This window comes from Aspergillus multicolor (assembly GCF_047715735.1).
Source record: "Aspergillus multicolor strain CBS 133.54 unplaced genomic scaffold BDW74scaffold_29, whole genome shotgun sequence".
Classification (NCBI taxonomy): domain Eukaryota; kingdom Fungi; phylum Ascomycota; class Eurotiomycetes; order Eurotiales; family Aspergillaceae; genus Aspergillus; species Aspergillus multicolor.
The window spans coordinates 35,043-51,529 of NW_027395980.1; the positions used below are offsets into that span (position 1 = coordinate 35,043).

At 53.0% G+C, this 16,487-nt stretch overlaps 5 protein-coding genes across 5 annotated transcripts; 4 read left to right on the forward strand and 1 right to left on the reverse strand.

The window, feature by feature from the left end:
- Positions 1 to 2,055: 2,055 nt before the first annotated feature.
- On the forward strand, positions 2,056 to 2,894 carry BDW74DRAFT_181566 (uncharacterized protein; the record flags this gene model as incomplete). Its single annotated transcript, XM_073730058.1, has 2 exons — positions 2,056 to 2,243; positions 2,309 to 2,894. The coding sequence occupies 2 exons, from the start codon at positions 2,056 to 2,058 to the stop codon at positions 2,892 to 2,894; spliced, it is 774 nt and encodes a 257-aa protein (XP_073580282.1).
- Positions 2,895 to 3,501: 607 nt separating this feature from the next.
- BDW74DRAFT_170024 (alpha-hydroxy acid oxidase) lies at positions 3,502 to 4,756 on the forward strand (the record flags this gene model as incomplete). Its single annotated transcript, XM_073727092.1, has 3 exons — positions 3,502 to 3,592; positions 3,657 to 4,546; positions 4,604 to 4,756. 3 exons carry the CDS (start codon positions 3,502 to 3,504, stop codon positions 4,754 to 4,756), a joined length of 1,134 nt encoding a protein of 377 aa, XP_073580283.1.
- A 902-nt stretch (positions 4,757 to 5,658) lies between these two features.
- On the forward strand, positions 5,659 to 7,200 carry BDW74DRAFT_181568 (dihydrolipoyl dehydrogenase family protein; the record flags this gene model as incomplete). Its single annotated transcript, XM_073730059.1, has 1 exon — positions 5,659 to 7,200. One exon carries the CDS (start codon positions 5,659 to 5,661, stop codon positions 7,198 to 7,200), a length of 1,542 nt encoding a protein of 513 aa, XP_073580284.1.
- Positions 7,201 to 9,437: 2,237 nt separating this feature from the next.
- BDW74DRAFT_170025 (uncharacterized protein) lies at positions 9,438 to 10,565 on the forward strand (the record flags this gene model as incomplete). Its single annotated transcript, XM_073727093.1, has 3 exons — positions 9,438 to 9,691; positions 9,760 to 9,826; positions 9,882 to 10,565. The coding sequence occupies 3 exons, from the start codon at positions 9,438 to 9,440 to the stop codon at positions 10,563 to 10,565; spliced, it is 1,005 nt and encodes a 334-aa protein (XP_073580285.1).
- Positions 10,566 to 10,849: 284 nt separating this feature from the next.
- On the reverse strand, positions 10,850 to 16,437 carry BDW74DRAFT_181570 (uncharacterized protein; the record flags this gene model as incomplete). Its single annotated transcript, XM_073730060.1, has 9 exons — positions 10,850 to 11,766; positions 11,832 to 12,275; positions 12,352 to 12,826; positions 12,908 to 13,236; positions 13,296 to 14,107; positions 14,171 to 14,409; positions 14,971 to 15,654; positions 15,710 to 15,871; positions 15,934 to 16,437. The coding sequence occupies 9 exons, from the start codon at positions 16,435 to 16,437 to the stop codon at positions 10,850 to 10,852; spliced, it is 4,566 nt and encodes a 1,521-aa protein (XP_073580286.1).
- Between the last annotated feature and the right edge of the window lie 50 nt (positions 16,438 to 16,487).

The window sequence follows — 16,487 nt, forward strand, 5'->3', positions numbered from 1 at the left end:
TCCGATCTGGGTGGGAAATTCAAGAGAGTCGATGATACGCAAATCTTAATCACAAGCTGCACGGAGTTAATTCACGATCCTATCGAGCTGGGACTGCTCTGGTAAGGAATGTGCGTCGGAAAGTTCCTCTATAAACGGATTGCAGGCTTCGAATTTCTATTCCACAGAACCTGCTTTTGTAAAACCACAATCAGGCGCTGCCCACTCGCCGTCGCCAACGCTTTCGGTGAAAGAACCACCAGAGCGCGAGCGCCAGCCTCCAGCTGAATCTAGATTGGCGGATTCTCTCTCTCCCTCTTCGCCGTCCGACCACTCTCCGGGATGTCGTATGCCACTATGATCGGCGCCGCAGTGGCCGCGCGCATACTCAACTTCTCGCGGCAGAAGGGGATCCGGGACAGAATCCCCAACGCCGACAGGTTGACCACGGTTGAAAGAATGACGGATGTTCTTGCGACGATGAACGGTGCCGTTGAGAATAATTACATTTGCCTTGCGCCCAGGAGGGTCCTTCCTTCCAACTTTTATGAACAGGATCAGGCGAGCCAGCGGGCTGATGTATGTATAACCAACTCGCGGGCTTTGGATCCGAAGCAGCTATAAAACATCGATAAAAGTTATAAAGTAAAGACGCCGCAATCCCTAAAGTAGTGACCGGACATGATCAACGTCGCAATCCACCATGTGAAGATTGTTTGCATATTTCCTGGTTAACATAGGAACCTAATGCCGCCCAGCGTTTGCGCTCCCTATAGTGCCAAATAGGCGCGAGACTTTTTAGATACTACAAGACACGTAGTAGTATGAACAACGATCAGAACATCTCTAAACCTGTACAACCGGTCACGCATTACCTGGTTCAACTCGAGGATGTCTTGATCTAAGACATCTGGATACACCTAGTTGCCTAAGAGTGACACCAGGAGCCTAATAGAGTAGGCGAAGAGACACATGAGAGGTAGCTAGCCAGACACCTAATGTATCGCACAGATTGAGTACAAATCTCCGCCTAGTGACCTAGTGGTTTCAGAGATATATCTCCGAGGATTAAATGCATGGTTCAAAGGACGTGAGCTATTGGAGAGCACCCACAAAGCCTCATCATACTTAACTAGGTATATAACTTGGCATATCCTTGTATGACTTGTGTATCATGAGGCCAACGAGGGATTAAGCCTTGTTCAGAATGTGGCACGTAGATAATTGTACCTTGGTCATACCTACCATATATAGGTACTGTCAAAGCTTCCTATATCTTGTATTTTTTTGCTTATGATAGTAGAACGGCGAACTCGGCGACTTGGCCAACGGTTCAAACTGCTGCTATTGGTGATTCAGTTCTCGCCTTCGATAGAGATCGAGTTTATAGTTGGGATAAACAGGCGACCCTTGTGAGTGCATCTTGCATAGTAGAGTTGTACAGAACACGATCGCTTGCAGACGGCCCAAAGTGTCGGGAGCCCTGTTCAAACTTCGGATGGAATGGGCATATCTTAACGGGATAGAGATGAGCGCGCCTGGCACCTCTGATGAGTGTTCCGACCTTCCTGGTGGGTTCATGCCTGTCTGCAAAGTTTCATCCCTAAGGGTCCAGGCCAACTCAAGCGAACCGATCCAGGATGTGCCTGGTTAGCACCTTGGAATGGTTCATGTGATGGATCGGTTGAGATCTTTGGCTTGCATGTCAGCGTAACACGTCGTATTCGACACGCATCATCCCTGCTTAACTAGCTAACATCGTGAAGATATTGCTTCTTCGAAGAGCTCAGCTTCAGGATCTATCGGATAGAAAGGTAGGCCTTGGGTTGGACAAGATGCATCACGTGTAGTGTGAAGAGTTCAGCGCCAGATACCAATTACCTTGCGAAATCTGCAAGCTGACGGCAACATACCCTCAGTAACAACATACACACAGTGAATACTGCCGGCAGTCTGCGTCTATAAGAAGTTCCATCTGCCCTTCTGTCTCTTGTTCCTGCGTCGTCAGTGACCAATCTTCACAATATACTGGGTCTCTCTCTACTATCCATTTCTGCTTTGGCTGTCTTTGTCATCATGGCCATACTCCAAACAATCGTAGCTCTTACCATTGCCCTCCTCAGCCCGCTCACGGCTGCAGCTGGACTCTCATGCTTGCTGAACCCCTGCGCCATCCAGCTGAAGGCCCTCCCCCTTCCTCTTCTCCCCTCCCGCCGAGCCGACTGCTCCAGCTTCCAGCGGGTCACCGTGACTCCTGCCCCAGCGTAAGCCCTCCAACCTTTCGCCTCCCGTCCCCTATCGCTATAGGTACAATAGCTCACCACCCCAGCACGGTAACAACAACCTGGTCCACCACCACCGTAACCGTAACCGTCAACCAAGGCCCCGCCGACAAACGTGATGCCCCCCTAGCCCGCCGCCAAACAACCGCCACACCCACCTCAGTCCCCCGGTACATCCTCCCGCCCTGCCGGGCCCCAAGCGCCTACGCTTCAGCGTGCTCCTGCCTGGGCGTCCCACGCATAACAAGTACAGCCCCAACACCCACATCAACCGTCTCCGTCATCGCAACAACAACCACAACCGTGACCGCCGGCCCTGTGACCGACATCTGCACACCCGGCTCTTGCAACGACGGGTACGAGTTCTGGCTGTGCCCTAACGGACCACTCGGTTGTAGATGCGGGTTCAATCCATCGGGCGACGACGTCTGTTTTCAGGATATTTCGTCATGCGATGCGGCTTGCACCGCTAATGAGGATTGTGCGGTGGATCAGGTTTGTGTTTATCGCAGTTGTTGTCGTCCCGGGCCGGGGGTGTGTGCGACGAGGGCGCTGGGGGCGTGTAATGGGCCGGTGTATGGGTCTAAGATTAAGAGGGCGTTGGGGAGGTCGGTGCTGGGGATTGGGGAGTAGTTCTCCATCTGAATTTTCTTAACAGTTTTTCTGCTATCATGTATTCTTGGGATTTGGTGTTTGATTTCGTGTTTTGTCTGGACTGTTATATTCACTCTTTTTGATGCCGGATGTTCAGCTGCTTCTCTGGTTAGGGTAAGATTATTGTCCACCGGTCTATTCCTTCCTTTCTTACCTCTCTAGGTACTCAGCACTCGAAGGAATTCATCGTTAACTGCTCCTATGTCCTCTCTGGACATTCCAAGATCCCAGGGGCTAAAATAAAACCACTTGCCGTGGCTGTTGCTCCAATATATCCAAATAAATACTACCTACGTAGGTACTCCCAGTAGACAACAGTTGATTATGTATGGATACCCAATCCAATAGCAGACGCACATGCAGGCAAACTTGTGGTGCCTTTTGATTGGCCTTTGGCGGGTTATCATGCGCCATGCCTGCACTGCACTGCACTGACTTACTCCAACTCGTCTGCCAAGGGCGTAGAACATGGTAAGCAGGATGAACAAAAGTCAGACTCACCAAGAATAACCTTCTCTCCATTGTGCTCTCCGGATCAAGTCTGCGTGTCCAAGCACTCGGTCTCAAACACCTAGACAGTACCAACATGGCAAACCCGTCACCCCCAGCCAGAGAAATCCTATCTCTTGCTGATCTTGAGACAATCGCTGCTCGGAAGCTCCCAAAGCCTGTTTGGGGTATCATATTTATCCCGCCCTAACATTTCTCCCTGGAAATCCTGTTGCTGACTCTCCGATACAGAATTCTACTCCGCCGGCGCCACAACCCAGGTAACAGTAAAGGAGAACTCGTCCGCATTCTCCAAATACCGCATCATCCCACGCGTCCTCCGCGACGTCTCAGCCCTCGACACAGCAACCTCCATATTCGGCCAGAAAATCTCCTTCCCCCTCTGCATCTCCCCCGCCGGACTCCAAGCCATGGCCCACCCCGACGGCGAACTCGCAACCAGTCGAGCCTGCGCCCGCATAGGCGTGAACATGGGCGTGTCCTCGTACGCAAACTACTCCGTCGAAGAGATCGCGGCCGCGGGAAAATCCGTTGAAAATGGTACCATCAACCACGCCATGCAACTCTACACCATGAACGACCGCACCAAGGAAGAAAAGATCATCCAGCGCGCCGAGAAAGCAGGCTGCAAAGCAATCTTTCTCACAGCCGACAGTCCAATCCTCGGCGTGCGCTGGTCCGAGATCCGCAATGGGTTTATACCCCCCGTTGGACTGGGCTATCCCATGCTCCACAAGAGATCAAAGGATATCCAGGCCCAGAGTCACGGCGACGGGTTTGCGGCATTTAACTCGTCTTCGCATTCTTGGGAAACGGAGATCCCGTGGCTCAGGGCTCGCACGAACATGGAGATCTGGATCAAGGGCGTTCTTTGTCCTGAGGATGTTGAGGTGGCGATTCGGTATGGCTGTGACGGCGTGATTATCAGTAACCATGGCGGGAGGCAGTTGGATGAGACGCCGGCCACGATTGATGTCCTTGCTGCTTGTGCGGAGGCTGCGAGGGGACGCATTAGGGTTCATGTTGATGGCGGGATTCGCTCTGGGAACGATATTTTCAAGGCGGTTGCGCTCGGGGCCGAGTGTTGCTGGGTTGGAAGGCCGGTGTTCTGGGGGCTTGCGGTGAGTTTCATTCCCCTATACCCTAGCACTGGGAAATTTGATAGTAATTTGCGGTAGTACGATGGCGAGCGCGGAGTCCAGCTCATGCTTGAGATCCTGAAAGGCGAGTTTGCGAGGTGCATGCAGTTGGCTGGATGTAAGAGTGTTTCAGAGATTAGCCCTGCTAGTCTGGGGATTTTCCGTGCTGATGGGCCGTTGGCAAGGCTATGAAGGTGAAGACTCCATAGCCACACGAAATATCTTATGTAGGAGTAAATCTTCATGGATAGCCGTATTTGACTGTACATCCCAATGGAAATGTTTGTCGTGTTCTTTTCTGTGGCCGGGCAATTCTCAAACAAAAGACCCGGGGAGTGAACTAGGTAGGTAGTACCATACCATCCATTGTATTGTCATGTTCAGCAGCTCAAGGCTATTTTCGACAAAATCTTGTTAAAGAGCCACTAGCAGTGACAGGTGACCTATATGAGCATCTTCTGCTCTTAACGAAAGCATTGGATAATCTACTGTAGATTACCATACTTATTATGCTTAATGTGGATCGAAGAAGGGGTTTACTTAGCGACGTATCATAGCTACCATAATCTAAATGCCCTTACAAGACTTGGAAAATTGACAAGAGCGCCACTTGAAACACCCGAGTGTGCAAGTATGCGGCCACTACTTCTAGGAGTAGAGTAAACTGCAACTGCATTACATGTCAGCCCGCATGATCCCAACATATTATTCAATATAGCTGTCATTGTCCAAACTCGCCAATAGGGTTCCTCCCGGTCCACTGGTGACATAGCAAGCTGAATACATCCTTTGATGATTACGAACAAGCTTGAAGTGGTTAGGTGGATGTCATTAGGGCAGGCAATAATTGATTACGGATCGTCGTGCGACCCTCCATCTCATAAAGCTGCAGCGTGCTGCTACAATACCAAATCACATTCACAATCAGACATTCTCAGACTGAACATCGCACAAGCCGTGGCCCTCAATCTAGGTATAAGAAGGCAGCCCAATCCAGCCCTTCCCAGCCCTATCTACTTCATCAACCAGATTCAAGAATCTATATCATACCCATCCTGAATCCAAGCGAAAAGCCATCTCTTCATCCTCACAAAATGTCTCCCACCCCAACCCCCCGCCACATAAACCTGCACCCAGAAAACCACACCCCAGCCTCCCTAGCGGCCACAACATTCGCCGTCATCGTGCTAGGCAGCGGCCCCGCAGGCCGCACCCTCGCATCCCAAACCTCCTCCGCCGGACTCTCCACGCTAATCATCGAAGCCGAGCTCTTCGGCGGCGACTGCCCGTACTGGGCCTGCATTCCGTCCAAGGCCCTCCTACGCCCCGCCGAGTCCCTCTCTGCATCGCGCGGCCTCTCTGGTGCACGGGAACTTATATCTCCGCAGCCACAGATAAACGTGCAAGGCGTCTTCAGCCGCCGGGACGCGTTCACGAGCCGCTGGGATGATAGCGCCATTGTTGATATTTCGCTGGAGCAGGGGTGCACGGTTGTCCGCGGACGAGGACGCCTGCTCTCTGAGCGCACGGTCGCCGTAACAAATGTCAATGGCGAGAAGGTTGTTGTTGCCGCAACGCAGGCCGTCGTGCTGGCGACGGGGTCGGACCCCGTTATCCGTACGGGTGCGTCTGCTATCGCCGGCCTGAGCGACGTGCCGTTCTGGACGCCACGCGAGGCAACTGCTGCTGATATGGTCCCGGCGCATCTGGTTATCGTGGGCGCTGGCCCGGTGGGCTGCGAGATGGCGACTGCGTATGCGGGGTTTGGAGGGCGCGTCACGCTGCTGAATGCGAGTGCGGAGATCCTGCCGGCGCTGGAGGCGAGGGCGGGTATGATCGTGAGGGAGGCGTTGCGGGATGCTGGGGTGGATGTGCGGGTGTCTGTTCGGGCGACTCGTGTTCGCAAGAATGCCGACGATACTGTCGCGGTGGAATTGTCTGATGGGAGTGTGTTGAGTGGGACGACGCTGCTTGTTGCGGCTGGGCGGACGCCCCGCACGCGGGAGATTGGGTTGGAAGAGCTTGGGATTAAACTCTCGTCGCGCGGGCGGCTGGGAGTCGATGCGAGTTTGGCTGTCAAGGGAGCAAGTGGGCGCTGGCTTTATGCGATTGGGGACGCGAACGGGCTCTCGCCGACGACGCATATGGGCTCGTACCAGGCTCGGATTGCTGCGAATGCGATTATCGCCCGGGCACAATCGCCATCTGCTACTGCTGTTGGTTCACTGGACACAATACCCTGGAGCCGCTTCGCTGATACCGCGGACGAAAAGGCTGTATCGGGGGTCATCTTCACGGATCCGAATGTTGCGTACGTGGGACTGACGGTCGCCGAGGCAGAGAAAAGAGGAATGAAGGTAAAGGCTGTGGAGGCGGAGTTCGAGTTCCCGGGAGCTTGGGTGCATGCGGAGTTCAACTACAAGGGGTGGGCGAACTGGGTGGTTGACACGGAGAAAAAGGTGCTTGTTGGCGCAACGTTTGTGGGCAGGGAGGCAGCGGATCTGGTGCATGCCAGTACGGTCGCCATTGTTGCGGAGATCCCGCTTGATCGTTTGAGGCATGCTGTTCCGCCGTTTCCCACCGTGAGTGAGATTTATACGGTGCTTTTTGCTGCGCTTGATGCGGATAGGGAGTGATTGGACGGGATGGGGTGCGACCTTGGAACTGTGGCCAGGCAAAGGTAGGCGTGATGCAAGCGGAAATCAGCTGTTAGTACATGTATAGCATATGGCAATTTGATCTTGGATTCCACTACACCTATATCTGGATGCAACATTCGCATCGCATCACATTTGTCGCCCCAGATGATGCTTAAACGCAGCCTTGACGGCTGCCTTGCTTACGGCCGTCCCGAAACTGTACACCCCATAAATTTTCGGGAACACAATTGTACAATTCTTGCCAGTCAGCTATGACTAGATCAATAGGGCTGATATCTCAACCATACTTTCGTGAACTGCTGGAGGCTGTGACCTTTCCACCTGTACCCGCCCCTCGCGGTACAGGACTACAGTTTGGCAGGCAGTATGGTACCGTAGCTCATATAACATAAACAGCTCCTAACACAGTATGTACTATGGTCGTTGCAAACGAACTTCATGCTCCACCCAGTCCACCGTGCTGCTACTAATCGACAAACCCCACAATAGATAGAATCTGATGCCCTGGCCGGTTCAAGCTGGCCCTTGAGCCCTGACTCACATTGCACTACCATACTATTCAAAGCACGAATACACGTGTTCCTTTCTTTTGAAGTCCCACCTCCACATTCTCATTCTTGTTTGCTCTTAATCGGGTAGTAGAGGGACGCTAAAGTTTCGCTAGGTAGGTGCTCTGTCATCACGGTTCCCATGCAGCATGACGGCGTCTCACTTCCACCTCTTCCCCCTCCTTCCCTTCGACCTCCGTGCCCGAATCTGGGAGCTCGCCGTCGAGCCCCAAACTGTTGATATTCATGTCGCCTTAGAGCATGGTAACTGGGGTCTTCCAGTGAATATAACTTCACCAACACCAGTTCCTTCCTTTCTCCAGGCCTACCGCGAAGCACGCGAGGAAGCTGGTAGACTTTACGAGCGAGCCTTTGCCTTTCCCGACGCCCCTGACCCACGCTATGTTTGGGTTAACTTTGAGTTCGACATGATCTCAATCGGCGACGCTGAATTTGCCTGGATACCACCCGCTGATTGGGTATGTATCCGTCGGTTAGCCTTTGAACGCGAGACCGGCGAGCTGTTTTTTCATTATGAGTCTGAGGAGCTATGGCAGGAATATCCAAATACCAAGGAGATCCATGTTTTCTGTTCAGAGGGCCGTACTCATGGTACAAAGGCTGGTTATTTCTGTCCTGGCGCTCTGGCAGGGAGAATGTGACATTCATCGATAAGGACACCGGAGAGACGGTATTTGATGTGATGATGAGAGACTTTGTTGTCAGGACTTTTCCGGGGCAGTTTAGCCATGTCCTCCATTAATACATACCTAGGTACGTGTCGAGAGCCGATTTACGGTTGGAAAAAATTCCGATGGTCGGTCGCGAAGCCACAACGCTTGGAACAACCTCTTTTTCACCTGGGTATAGCCCACCGATTCGCGCCATCTCAGTGGACGAGATTGAAATGGATATTCAAGTTCTAGAGGTCTGCTGGGCGGAGAAAAAAGACGGCGGGTCCAAAGAGCACCCTAGGGCACCTTAGGCCTCAGCCCTAACTCGCAGCGCAAATCCAAATTGCCGATGCAACCGGGGTGGTACGAAGACTAAGAGGACGATACTACACGAGACAAATACGCGAGAAAGATCCGATCATTCCACCCAATTGCTATCTTCAGCTAGGACGTCCGAGGTCGGTGGTCTCTAAGGATTGTTGTTCCTGACTGGATCCTTAGGGCCGTTCCTTAGCGGCGCCTGGGGCTGGAAACGATCGCGAATCGCGATCTAGAGCTGCAGAAGCTGCGAGGCACCATCAGCTCAATAGAAGCAATTAGTCGAGAATCCTAGCCAGACATTGTGACTCCAAATAACAGCCCCAAGCCCGGCGTCGCCTAATTATTATCGTTCCTTAGCCATGCGCCACCGATAGACTGAAGGGATGTCTTCCCGCCTTATGTATAGGACGGATCTCAGACCATCGCATAGCCGAGTCTAGCCATTGGTGGGACTTGTCATTCCTCGTGGTGCTGATAGCTTAGACTGGCCGTGTCTGTTCGGCACTTCTTACGACTCGGCATCTCCGGGGATATAAGATACCTGAAGATCGCATCCTGTTTCGCCGCAAAGTGAAGCTGCAATCAACCTCCAAATACCCATAATTTCCATCTTCCCATCAGCCAAGTACTTACGAATGGTACAGCCCAAGGGCTTGATTACAACATTACCATGGCCATTATCTCCGACATCGTCGTGGCAAAGTCATTACCGACCATTCACGTCGACCTACTCCGAGCAGACAATGACACAGAAAGCAAGAAGCTGCTAAACGCCTGCCGGAATTATGGCTTTTTCTACCTTGACCTGACGAGCGATGCGGAGTTGGTGGGACTATGGGACAATATGCTGGCGATTATCAAGGATTACTTCGAACAGCCATTGGAGGTTAAGATGCAGGACGCAAGGAACGATGACAACTATGGGTATGCTCACCACCAAACCTAGTATCATTGACGGTCATCAAAATCTTGGAACTAATCAAACTCTCCAGCTACGAGCCCATGGGCACAGAAGAAGGCCCCATGGCCAAAACAAGAGACGGCTACGAGTCTCTCAAGGTACACCCTTCTTACCCCTCCACCTATAATCCCAACTAACCTCTTTCTCCCTCAGTTCTCCCGCCGCGAATACCTCAAAGGCTCCTCGGACCTAACCTCCCCAATCCACAACCACCAAAACACCTTCTTCACCTTCATGGAAAAAGCCCACGCCATAACCCTCACCATCCTCTCCCGCCTCTCCACTCAACTTGGCTTAACAGGCCCTGCCCGCTTCGAAGCCCTCCACACAGACCCCGGCCCCTCCCTCTCAACCCTCGGTCTGCTGCGGTACCCAAAGCACGACATCCTGGACCCAGAAACGAACACCCCCACACACGTCGGCCACAACAAACACACCGACGTCGGAACACTAACTTTCCTCCTCGCTGCCCAATGGGGCCTGCAATTCCTGTCTCCCATTAGCAAAAGGTGGGAATTCATCGAGCCGCGCCGCGGGCACGCGATCATCAATGTCGGCGATAGTCTGCGCTTTCCATCGAATGGGGAATTAGCGAGCGTCGTGCACCGCGTTGTGCCGCTGCGGGAAACGCAGACAGAGGACCGATACAGCATGGCGTATTTCCTGCGCATGAATGATGAGGGTGGCTTTGTGGATAGTGCGGGGAGGAAATGGAGTGCGCGGGAGTGGCATGATTTTAAGTTTGGGGTGTTTAAGAGTCCGAGTACGCTGGACACCAAGGGGGAGTTTCTCACGGGGATGATGGAGAGTGATGGGAAGATTGGGGTTGCTGCTTAACACGGTCTTTATGGTAGTGGAGGGGTGATTTGGGCTGTATATATATCTTGCTCTTTGCTTTCTAATTAAGATGATTTAATTAATTGTAGTACCCAGTTTACATTAGAGCTCGGTTTGAAATCTTCTTACTAGCTGCCATTGATGAAATCTGCCAGGGAGACGAAGCAACTTGAAGATATATACACCTATATTAATAAACAGCCTGATTTCACACGATACCTCACAATTACTATAGCCCCCTCCTCACGCCACTTCTCATGGCCTACCTACGTACATGACAGCGCTCACAATTCAACCCTAACAACCCTCACCCCCTTCACCTTCGGGCTTCCAGTAAGCCCATACCCCTGCAACGGCTCCTCATCAAAAGTACCCGGAACCATCTCTCCATCACCACCGGTTCTCAACTCTGTAATCCTGCTCCTTACCGCATTAAACAAGTTACTAGACACCTCGACGCGCAGCGTATTCTCGCCCTGGACGAGATACTCGGCATCCGTGAGCGTGAGGAGAATCTCGGGCTTCGACACGTCGAGAGGTGGGAGGGGGTGCTCGTTTATCCAGGCGCGGATTGTCGAGGGGGTACTCCCGAGGTTCAGGAGGAGGGCGGACTCATGCTCATTGGCTGTGTCTGTGTTGGACTGGGTTGGAAGAGTGAATGAGGTTGTGTAGATTCCCACGCCAGAGACGTTCTGCGCGCTTTCGCTGATGTCAAGCCACGGGCGGAGTGGGAGTGATTGTTCGCCGAGATGGATCTCCTCGATGACGGAGTACGTGTTCTCGGTGTTGTTGGCGTCGGGGACCCAGGACTCAATTGTTAGGTTCCAGAGTTGTAGCTCGCTCGATAGGATTGACTCATTCTCTGATGAAGCTGGGATAGTGATCATTTCGCCGGTGGAGAGGGCGATAATCGCAGCGTTAGAGTCGAGAATGTACACCGTTGCTGTCTCACCGTCGGAGTCGATCTTTTTCACATTGGGTGATTGCGATATCGCATGAACACCCGCAACGTCGTCACACTCGGTGTTCTCCATGAAGGCGAAGATTGTAGTTTGATCCGCTGCCAGGGAGACATTGAGCAAGACTCCAGCATCTGTACGCTGGTAAGTACTCCAAGCCTGCTGCTCACCGGTCCAAGCGTTGAGGTGGTATGGGACTTTATCGGCTGAGATGTTGTTGAACGTGAGAGTGTAGTTTGTGTCTTCAGGTCCAGCATTGTAAAGACGAAATCCGCGTTTGAGGCTTGTCGCCACACAGACCAAAGACCTTGACCTGGGGCCTGCTCTTCCTGTTGGCTCGGGTCATCTTCACCAGCGGCCGGGGCCTCGCTCTCGCTACCCGAAGAGGTAGAAAGGTCTTGAACGGACAACCGGGGTTCCACACCAAGAGAGCGTAGTGTATCCGGGAGTGAATCCTCATCCGTAATGAAGGCGACATTGGAATAGTTCGCTAAGGACTCCATGATCGCAGTGACGAGGTCTTGACCCGTCGACCCGACCGCAATACTCGGCGCATCCCCAATGACGACAATCGGCAGCCCGTGGCGCGCAAACTCAACCACATTCTGCGCAGCGGCGGCGGTAATATAATCCTGGTGGTCTAAGACAAGCGCCCTGTAGCCGGGCCCATCGGATGCAAGAACTCCTTTCTCGTCGACAACCGCCTCCGGAGATGCAAGGTTCGTCGGACCGAGATACTCATACGACAAGCCTGCAGGTATCGTCAGCTAGGGTTAGCCCGGCCAACAAACCCTAAATCACCCACCAGAGGAGGAAAGGCAACCTACCAACACCCCTCAGCTCGCTCCCCTCATATTCCACACTCTCATCCCACGGCTCCTTATAGCTATAGATCGCAAGGCCCTTCTTCCCAGCGCCCTCCCTAAGAACCCTCTGGTTCCTCGCCACATACCCAAAAAAATCATCCAGATACCGCCAATCCGGATACCGCGGGTTCCACCCATCGCCCGTGAAGAACGCGACGGCCGTCAAGCCAGGCCATGTCGTGCCAACGTACTCGCCGCTATACGCCATTGCCTGAAGCACGATGCTGGTAACCCCACCGGCGAATGCTTTCTTTGCCATTATCATTAGTTCGCCCGCTGACAAGCTGTAGGCGGGGAAGACAGAGCCGAGTTCTGTTGAGATGAGCGTGCTGCTGTTGACCATGTGTACGGGTCCAGTGAACTGCAGCATCGAGTCAGTTGTGGGAAAGGCGAGGGATTCGAGTTCGGGGGTTGTTATGTAGGGCATACTGCTGGGCTATCGCTCCGTACCGGACATCACTATCGTTAGTTTCGTAGCTATAAAATCAAGACAGACCTAGAGGGGATGCGGACGCACCATATCTAGCGGCAGATGATATGCCGGCCGAGCGGAGTGCGTTAGTCCAAGCGTATGCGCCCATTCTTCGAATGTGGCTAGGTACTCGTTGTACCCGTCCGACAAGGCCTTGCGGTAGTCCTGCAGGTACTTGTTGTCCGCTGGGTTCTCGTCGCCTGAGAGGATGTAGGTCCTGTTGTATGGCGGGTACTCGATCCTGTATGAATGAGCCTGGTGGAATAGGAGTGGGAGGTACTTGACGGGGCTGTAGCCGTGCAGGGCTTGGAAGCGATCGTGCAGAGACTCAGACCACCACAGACCCGAGGCTAGTTCCATGCTGTCTTCGATAGCTTTAGGAACCTGTTAGTGCTGTGTGGTGCAAGGAGACAGGGACGCAGGTGGAACGTACAATGCTCCCCAACCTGCGCAAGAAGTTCCCTCATCTCATCATCCAGAATCTGCTCCTCCCAGAAGTCAATGACGAGCTGGGCTCCGGTCGAACTAAAATGATCCGTGACCCAAGAACCATTGGCAATGATATCCTCCGCTCCAAGGGCCGCATCAACAGCGCGCTGATTCGTGTACCGCTCATAGAATGCAAAGAGGGTGTAGTTGTCATAGCCCCCGGGAGCCTCCCATGTCAATTGTCCATCCTGAACAAGGTCCGTAAGATCAACGAGACTATCCTCGTCAATCGAGACCATAAAGAACACATCGCCCTCCTCGCTCGTCCCATTATACATAGAGCTGACAACCCCCGCCGCAACAACACCGACCAATGTGGCCGCCCCGAACTCCTCATGGCCGTGCATGAAATCCCCGATATCCGAAAGATGGAAATTCAATTCCGTGGCATTATCAACGGGAATCGGTCCATCGAATACCTCGCCACCAGAAACACTCGCAGAGCCATAAACCAGATGCACCGCTAGTCCCTTCGTAAGAGGCTCAGAGGGTACACCCTGCCCCTGGCTCCCGCCGATGAAGAAGGTAAATCCCAAATCATTTGCCTTGGAGGCATTAACTGCAGTCTTGAAGACCTCCTTGAAGGGCTCCGAGCCGAATGCGTATTCTGTCCACGCGGCATACGGCAGTTCGGTCGGGTTCATATTGAAGCCGAAGTTGTAGAAGGGGAGGAATTGAATGCCGCCGCCGCCGATGGTTTTGATGGCTTCGATGTCTGAGATTACGGAGGTTATGTTGACTGATGCATCGGGGATCCTACACGAATTGAGGTGGTGGCCAAGGCCTGGGGATGATGGCCCGGGGAAGGGAGGTACTTACCAATAACGATATCGCGTGCGGTATTCCGCCGAAGGGGATTTGAAGTCCTGAAACGGGTCGGAATCACATGCAAAGAGCACTATGTACGCTAGAAGCGAACCTAGTATGTAGGTGGTGAGCATGACGGCGCTGGGGTGTGCCGGTAGATCGCGTCTCCGGGCTTCGCTGTCCACGAACTTATAATTGCCGTCTTCAAGTTGACTTTTTTGGATGGGAGGCTGTGTCAGGTACTGCGGTACCTATGGTACTTATATACCCATTCCAGCCTCATGGGTGGACATTGGTAGCCACTGCCAGCTGCGTCATAGCTGAACAGCTATTAATAACAAGATTGAAGACCTGATCATTATTTTCCTAGAACTATCATCTAGGGCTGCTACTAAAGCTAATCTCGCGACATGTACCATGCGCAAGTTGATCACGAAAGAGGTTTAGCCGGTTGAACCGGGCCTCGATGCCTAGAGTTGCGCCCAGGGACGGGCCTAGCAGCTTAGTATGCATCTGCTCATGGTTATCAGCCAGCCACGTACACGGCGGCCGTGAGCTGCATAGGGCTGAGCTTGAGGGTGAGGGTGGCTGCCTAAATGCTGGGCGCGGACGGTGCACTCTGATCCCATAGATGCATCTGGGCAGTCTAGCTATGTTCAAGACGGATAGGAAAAGCGATCTTGTATACATAGTAGTTTCTTATTTGCATTATGCTAAACAATAGCGTAAATGCAACCCATCAGCCACAGTGAAAGTACTATGGTAGTCTATACAGGTCTAAACAACCTCACCCCCATCCCCGCAAAACGCACGCGCATGCCCTGCACAAAGTCACCAACCTTACGCGCCTTGGCACTCGTCCCGAACATCTCGTAGATCGCACGAGCCTCCGCTGACCTGCACATCCCGCCATCCATCTCCTCCAGATATTCGAGGGCCACAATGCACGGAAATATCGCGCCATGGATCCCGAGTTCCCCTGTATACGGATGTAGAAGCGTGGATAAAATCTCAATAACCCGCTGACAGCATCTCCTCGCGTCGAGCTCGTCGTCTAAGTCAGCAAATTCCCCGGGGATTAGTAGCCCAGAGACAATATCGAATACGGCTGAAAAGATAAGTCCCATGGTCCAGTAGCCGACCATGGTATGGGCTGAGAGTAAGTGGTTGAAGACTTGGTCCGGTGAGACTGTATCTGGTGATGGAATGACGGGGTTTGTGCTTGGGGCGTGATGAGCTTTCCAGCTTAGACACTGGCTTTGGAGCCGGGTTACGAGATCCAGGACATGTTCTTGCTTCTCGGTGCTATCGTCGTGGCCGGTTAACGTTGCTTTTGCGTATCGGAGCTCCTCCACTTCTACGAAGAGACCTGGGATCTCGGCGAAGATATCGCCTAGCAGGTCTTTGGGTGATTTGCGGATGTTCTTCCATGGGATTGTTTTCAAGGCGGGCGAATTCAAGATTGAGTGGGTTCTTGTAATCAGAGAGGCTGAGACCTAATTCCAGTCCGTTAGAATCTGCCCCTGCATAAGACATTACAACAAAGTGTACCTGCGTCGACCGATCATCCACAAACAACTGATGGGCGAAACCCGACGTATAACTATCCGGACCCCGGGCAAGCATAAACCCCATCCCACCCTGGATATGCGTATGCCAGTTCCTGACCTGCGATATGTGCTGCTGGTGGTCGATATCGTGGCCGTGGAGGATCTACAACCAACCCACATTAGACCAACCCCCCATATACGTAGATAGAACATAGGGAGACAAACCTCATAAAGCGACAACAACCTCGTCGTCGCCAAACAAACCTCACTACTTAGCCCCGTTTCATCCCGCATCTGCACTTGCATCTGGCCCGCCAACCCAGCCAGGGCGTCCCCATGCAGCCTCAGACTCGCACGCATCATCCACCCCTCCTGCCTCGGATCCTCCTTGGCAGCTGTGGCCAATGCCGTAGCAAGTAAGATCTTCTTAAGCGGCACAACCACCGCCCCACTCGCATTCAGGTAGAAATACCGCTGGATCTCGTTGATCCACACTCCATTCGAGTACCGCCCCGCATGGCCCGGAAAGGACCGCCCGTTGGGCAGATACGAGGTCCAGAAGACGCTGAGGTACTGCTCGTGGTAGGCGGAGCGGGCGAGGGGTTCGAGGAGCGTGATGTCACTGTCTTCGTCACTCGTGGTCTCCGTGGAAATACTGAGTGCAAGCTGAGAATTGGTTGTTTTTCGAGCTGTATTGTACCGCCTATCTACCCCCGTTCGCCGGTCCATATTCACCCAGATCGTGGCGCGCTCGTACCCCGTGCACACGAGGCTGGACC